At 41.8% G+C, this 6,648-nt stretch overlaps 1 protein-coding gene across 1 annotated transcript; it reads left to right on the forward strand.

The window, feature by feature from the left end:
* Nucleotides 1-1,198: 1,198 nt before the first annotated feature.
* RERG (RAS-like, estrogen-regulated, growth inhibitor) lies at nt 1,199-2,561 on the forward strand (the record flags this gene model as incomplete). The annotated part of the gene is made up of 3 exons (XM_010153999.1): nt 1,199-1,272; nt 1,944-2,375; nt 2,416-2,561. Coding segments are annotated over 2 exons (482 nt in total), but the record flags the coding sequence as incomplete, so codon positions are not given.
* Nucleotides 2,562-6,648: the final 4,087 nt, after the last annotated feature.

Here is a 6,648-nt window from a genome sequence, read left to right on the forward strand (position 1 = left end):
TGCCATCTGCCTAATTAAACTGACCATTTGTCCCTATTAGAGGCAGCTGTTCTACTTAAAGCAATTAAGGTGGCACAGGAGGGAAGTGACATTTTTGGTTTGGGAGGAGAGTGTTTGCAGCACTGACATCATTGAAACGTTCATGACTATGAAGAGGTGACTTAAGTATGTTAACAAAAAAAGGCATTCACCAAACATGAGCCCTTTGAGAAGTTCTGATTCAAGAAACGTGTTTCCTTAAAGATACCCTTCATTCCTACTGGGGAGATTTGCACCAAATAAAAGAATTGTGTCTCTGACAACTCAAAGCTTTCAGTCACTGGCCACAGTTTTACAGCATACGCATTTGCCTTTTGATATAGGACATCTGTGAGCTAGTAAAAGTAATAAATCTGAATGTTAGCAAACATAATTTTCCAAGTTTTAGGTCAAATGCTATCAAATTTAACTTGTGAGCTCATTAAGATAAAACAAGCCCTTTTGTTATTAGCTTTCTGATTAGTTGCCTGGTTCCAGAACCTGGGAGACAGTAAATAGGTTCCTTTTTCCTGCTGCATAGTGTGAATGCTTAATGCCCACTGGTGATCCTTATAAATCATACACAGGGAAATTACTGCTTGAGCCCTTGCTAGAAGAGGGGAATGTGATGATTTCAGCATGTTTCAAAGAGACATTCCTAAAATAGCTAACTGCTCTGTAATTTTATCACAGTGTAAGGCCTGAGCTTAGTGGTTAGGTTTCCCTGATCTGCAACCATACCGGTTTTGATCTCATCAGACTTCAGTCTAAGCAGTGACAGGCTTTTGAGCTGGATACTTGGAGTGTAGTGGTATGTTTCACAGGTGGCAGCCTTCCCTATGAGCAAACATGAAAATTGGGCTTCAGCCTTGCAGAACTACTTTGCTGCAGGAAACTCTGTCCTTCTGATGGGTGCAGAGTGCAGCATCCACAGGCACAACCCCCTGTAGGTATAAGATATGGGAAAGATATGTGCCTTATGGGGAGTGGTAAAATAGTTGCAATTATAGAAAGGAAGACTTTAAGTGTGCTCCAGAATAGCTGGAAGAGCTCCAACAAATAAAATCTAGTGAAGCTGTGTGTCACATCTCAGGTCTTGTGTTGGGGTAGCTGTAAGGAAGATTAAAAAAACCCACAGAACTTCATTTAATACGTTTCACAAAATGTGTTCTTATTTTAGAGTCTACATATCGTCACCAAGCTACCATTGATGATGAAGTGGTTTCCATGGAGATACTAGATACAGCTGGTCAGGTGCGTGGGTATACGTACTATTATCCAATACCTTGGATCAGACAGACATCAGGGAAGGGGAGTGCGGTGGCGGCAGCGGTGTGGTGGGTGGCAGGTGTGCTCCGCTTCTGGGGACAGGGCGCCTCCACTTCCGAGCAGAGCTCCCCCACCGCCACAATCAGCTCGTTGCTGGACCCAGACCCTCCTGCAAGGGACCCTTAGGGTTTTTGAACACTGGAAGAACAAATAAATTCAGGGTTTACTCTGGTATTAAAATGATTTTGTTCTCATTCCTTGATTCAGGGCCAACCCAACATGTTATTACTGCGCACGAAGTCACAGTCTATTTCTACAGTCAAGTGATGAGGCTTGACAGCCTCAGGCAATAATTCCCACCAAAGTGAAAAGCAGTTTTGCCATGGCCAGGTCCCCCTTCCTTTCAAAACATGGCAGATGCTCATTCTGCAGAGTCCTATGCAGTTTGTGTGCTGGGTATCATTCAACAGAGACCCGCAGGTAGCCCATGACTCCCTAGTAGATTAGATCTCTGACGCTACATCATAAAAACGGTGACGTGCATCAGGTAAAGCAGATGTACATGGCTTTGCAGGCTTTGGGGGGCCAACATCTATCTGAAAGCCTGGTGTCTTCTTCATAAATTACTAAGGCTGGTGTCTGTCTTTTCAAAACAGGAGGATGCTATTCAGAAAGAAGGACACGTGCGATGGGGTGAAGGCTTTGTGCTGGTTTACGACATCACAGACAGAGGCAGCTTTGAGGAAGTGCTGCCACTTAAGAACTTGTTGGATGAAGTTAAAAAACCCAAAAATGTCACCCTGATCCTGGTGGGGAACAAAGCAGACTTGGATCACTCCAGGCAGGTCAGCACAGAGGAAGGTGAAAAGCTGGCCACAGAACTAGCATGTGCTTTTTATGAGTGCTCTGCTTGCACGGGAGAGGGCAACATTATGGAGGCCTTCTATGAGCTCTGTCGTGAGGTGCGGCGTCGAAAGATGGTCCAGGGCAAGACTCGGAGACGAAGCTCCACCACCCACGTCAAGCAGGCAATTAATAAGATGCTTACCAAAATCAGCAGCTAGAAAGAGCTGTATCAAGCCAGAGAAGCATTTTAGAGCATATTAGCTTGGAGTAGGGACGAGGCAGGCAGAACACATTTAATTAAAAATGGTCAAAGCTTTGCAATTAAAAAAATAGAAAAGACAAACCACACCAATTTTTTGAGTAACACAGGGTCAGACTTTCTTCCTGTTTTGAGATGTATTTAGCCACACTGCTTCTGGCTAACGTGGAAAAAAAAAAAAAAAGGAGAAAAAACTCCAAAGGACTAGATGATTGTGGAGATTGGCACAGACAGAGCATCTTCTGCTTCTACAAAGCTGGCTCCAATCCTCTGCAAGTCCGTAGTGCCTAAACATCATTTCCAGCCAGCCAGCTGCTCAGTAGCCATTGGAGAGTAAGGTTCAGTCCTCAGTCCGTCAAGAGCCGTCAAAACTGGTGTTCTCCAGGACTGAATACGTATAGAGGCTGCTGTGTTTCACCAGAAAGTTCATCTGACACCTTTCACCAGCTCTGAATTGGCGCATTGTGTGCTTTTCCTCCAAACTGTCCTTCCTCCTTGTTATTTTTGTCAAATCTGAGTGCTGATGTTCTTAGCAAGCTGTGCAAAAAAATACAGGAAAGGTCTTTTTTCATGGAGTGTTTAGACAGCAAGACACATGTTTCAACAGACCTGAAGTTCAGCTGCTTTTCCAGATCCTCTGAAACTGCAGAATTCATTAAGAAATAATCAAGCTAGTCCAGTGGCATTCCAGCATTTCCCCCTTGAAGCACAGTACTGTGCTTGGGGAAATGGGAGTGTATGTGTTGGGAAATCGAGCTAAAAAAATAACCATGTTACTATTGATTTAGTTATGAGTAGTTTTTAGCTTGTGTTTACATTTTTATTTTGGTCTTATTTCAATTCAAGTAGTTCCTCTGATTCTGTTTTACACTGAAGAAGAACTGCATCCATGAGAAGGCAAGTATTTAAAGTCTAAGCGCAAATGTAAATCAGATGTGAATGTCCTCTACGATATCAAAATGCCATAATTTCCAGCTGTTTAAACTTCCAGATGTTGCTTGAAGCACTGTGGTTTAAACCACCACAATTTTTTGTGACTCTATCGGGCACATTCAATTGAAAGTGCATTTTATCAGATTTTCATGCCTGGGATAAAAGCTATCCAGTTTTTTTTGCTCCCTTCTCCTTCCTCATGCGTCTCATTTAAGCCAGCTGTCAAGTTTTGCCTTGTAACTTGGCTTGTTCACTGTACGCTAAGACATTCAAGAACCAAGATTTGAAGACTTTCATGCAGATTGTCCTTGTCTCCCACCAGTTGTGTTGCATCTCTTTAGGCAGCGTGGTGTGCAGCTCAGACTGGCATCACGTAGAACCACAGCCCAAGGTTGGGATGACAAATGGGAATATTAGCAGTATTCTCTTTTGAGGAATAGCCCCCTTCTAGCAACTACTTACAACTTTATTCTCCACTACTTTGTACTTCATATGGTTATTTGCCTCTGTGAGGAAGTAACACCAAAAGGCTATCAAGTGCAAATTGCCACAGATGTAAGAGAGTGATGATATCTGGATGGATAGCATTTTATACCGCTATAGGTAGCCATATAAGAGGCGTAACTGGCTGGAGAATCAAGCCTGTGTATCCCTGTGGACAGAGAAAGGTCCAAGTCAGGGCTTTCCAAAAGGATTTGCTTAAAGATACTTTACCAAAGTACATTTTTTTTTAAACAATCTCTCACCAGTATCCCAACCAGAATCAAAGAACCTCACATTCAGGTCTATATTTTATTTGTACTGTTGCTTATTTTCTCTGTTTCCCCCATTCTAGATAGTGATAATTCATTCCACTCTTCTGGAATCAGTGTCTATATTCTGGTCCTCATATTCAGGCACGTTGCCATACACCAGCTGCACACACTGCAATGGAAACTGCAGTTTCCCACCATGGGCAGGAGGTTCTTGCAACAGGTGACGTCACTATCTCCATGACACACCTGTTCCCAAACTATTGGTCATGTCTCTAACTTTTGTTTTAAAAGAAGAAGATAATTTTGCTATTTTTAGGCCTATTAGTAATGGAGAATCGATACGAGTGTAAAAGAAAGAGGTAGTGCCTGTTCACGCACCAGCAGTCATTAGCTGGAGATCTGAACCTGCAAACGTGTATGTTACAACATCAGGACCCTGAGTGGGCATTTCACTAAGTCGTTCTGTTATCTTCCAAATCAGTGCTATTGCACGAATCTGAAGTAAACAAAATCCTTACCTGCAATCCCATGGCAACATAGCTGATGAGGACAGTCATTATGTCGGTATTTTAGGCAATTGATTTATCCCTCTCTAAGACAACTTCAATGGTTCTTTTCTCTGCAAACCTTTCTTGGGTTTCAGAGTAAAGCTGCCTTTAAAATACATACATGTAGTATATGAATTACAAGAGAAAATAAATGAATCATATTCATATTAGGAGAGTTCAAAGGGAGGAGATGCTGTTATGGCTCTAATACCTTCCAAAAGAATCCCAGCAAATCCTATCTTCTTTTATAGCCTCTGCATGGAGAAGTTATAAAATCCTGGTGAAAGAAAATGTTCCACTGTGCAAACATGACTTGTTACATAAAGAACCTCTAATAAAAATAGAAACATTCCTTTGCAAAGACTGAATTTGGAAACTGTCGAACATGATAAACACTTGGTCAAAAAGGAGGCTTCTATTTTGTGACCTTTCCTCCCACACAAACACAGATTTCTTTACTTAATTGCTCATTAATTTTTTTTTCTCGGTATAATGGTCTGCTTATCAAGCCAGTTATAATATATTACAACCTGTTGATACATATTACATACTATTAAATGCAGTCTGATTTACTGTTGCTCACAATGTTGCAACATACTATTGGCTATGCTATAAATGTGTCATATTTCTACAATGGGAAAACGGAGCCAAAAATGTGCCCAAGCATTGAAAAGGCCAAATGCAACATGAGCCCACATGCGGTAGCCTTTCCGCAGCAGACATCAACAGTTAAATTCTGTTTCTACTGTTACTGTCTTAAATCTACGTATAAGACAGTAACATTAAATTTCTTCCCTCTGCCCGTTATCATTTCTGTGTAGAGAGGATGGGAAGGACGATAAACAAAAAGGGGAAGGAAAGATGAAATGGATACTTGTTACCTACAACAAGTTGATTGTCATTTATGAAGTTTTTAAATATTTATCTTCAATTGATGAAGAGTTAGTCATGCCCATGCTGCAAGACCTGGATCAGGAACCAAGACTTCCCTAGAACTTTGAGAATCTTCATATCTGGGGATTCGGTGCAACCACAGGTGGAAGTGAGGATCAGCCACTGGGTTTGCACCTGGATCCAGACAAGTTGTCCCCAAACCTGGGGATCGTTGCATCTGGCAGTTTGCTACAAGGCTAGTTGATTTTTATATATATAATGATCTGTATGCATTTTTACATTAAAAATAAGAAAGCTTGTGCTTGTAGATAATATATGAGAAAAAATAAAAATAAAAATTAAAAAATAGTGCTCTCTGTGCTGAACTCTTACACATCGATCTTCTGTTTAGTTGTCTTTGAAGTGTTGTCATTCAGCTTTTAAGGGGCCAGCTCCAGAAGTCCTGATTCAGTTTTTATTTAAGCTTTATCTGAGGAAAACAAACAGTGAAATTTGCCTGAATAAGCACTTCAGCATTTGGATCAGTTTATTTGAATTTATTTGGCTGTTAGGCCTGGAAACAAGCTGTTGGGCAGCACCTACAGTGAAGCACAGAACTCAAAGTCCTTGCTGTTTCAAGGCTGATCAAAAAAGGTACAGTACCAGGGTTATTAAATGAGCTCAGTGAAACCCACCACCTAAACTCTGTCCAGCCAATGAAATAATGTGGATCCTGATCCCAAGCTTCTCAGGTAAAATTCTGGGCTAAGAGGTCTGGGAGATTCATGCCACGGATTTGGACTGAGACAACTTTTCTCCTCCTGCCAGCTATGCCCATTTTCCAAGGGTAATGGTGCTGCTGTTCTGAAGAGGAGGTACATTATAGCAATGATACACCCTCACACGTAGTGTGGGTATTACGCCATGGCAGAGCAAAGAAGCTTCATCGCAGAAGAGGGGAACCACTCTCTTGTTTGCCTCCAAACCTGGGCCAACCAAGCAGCATGATCATAAAAAGCTGAATAGCAGTAGGGGTATAAGAATGCCACCTCTGTCAGAGCACTGCATAAAATCTGGGTGCAGGATCTATGCTGTGAGGGGAAACCTCCAAAAACTAGGTAAGGCATCCTTTCAGCCAGTCTACCTC

This window comes from Eurypyga helias, unplaced genomic scaffold (genome assembly GCF_000690775.1).
Source record: "Eurypyga helias isolate BGI_N326 unplaced genomic scaffold, ASM69077v1 scaffold17106, whole genome shotgun sequence".
Lineage (NCBI taxonomy): Eukaryota > Metazoa > Chordata > Aves > Eurypygiformes > Eurypygidae > Eurypyga > Eurypyga helias.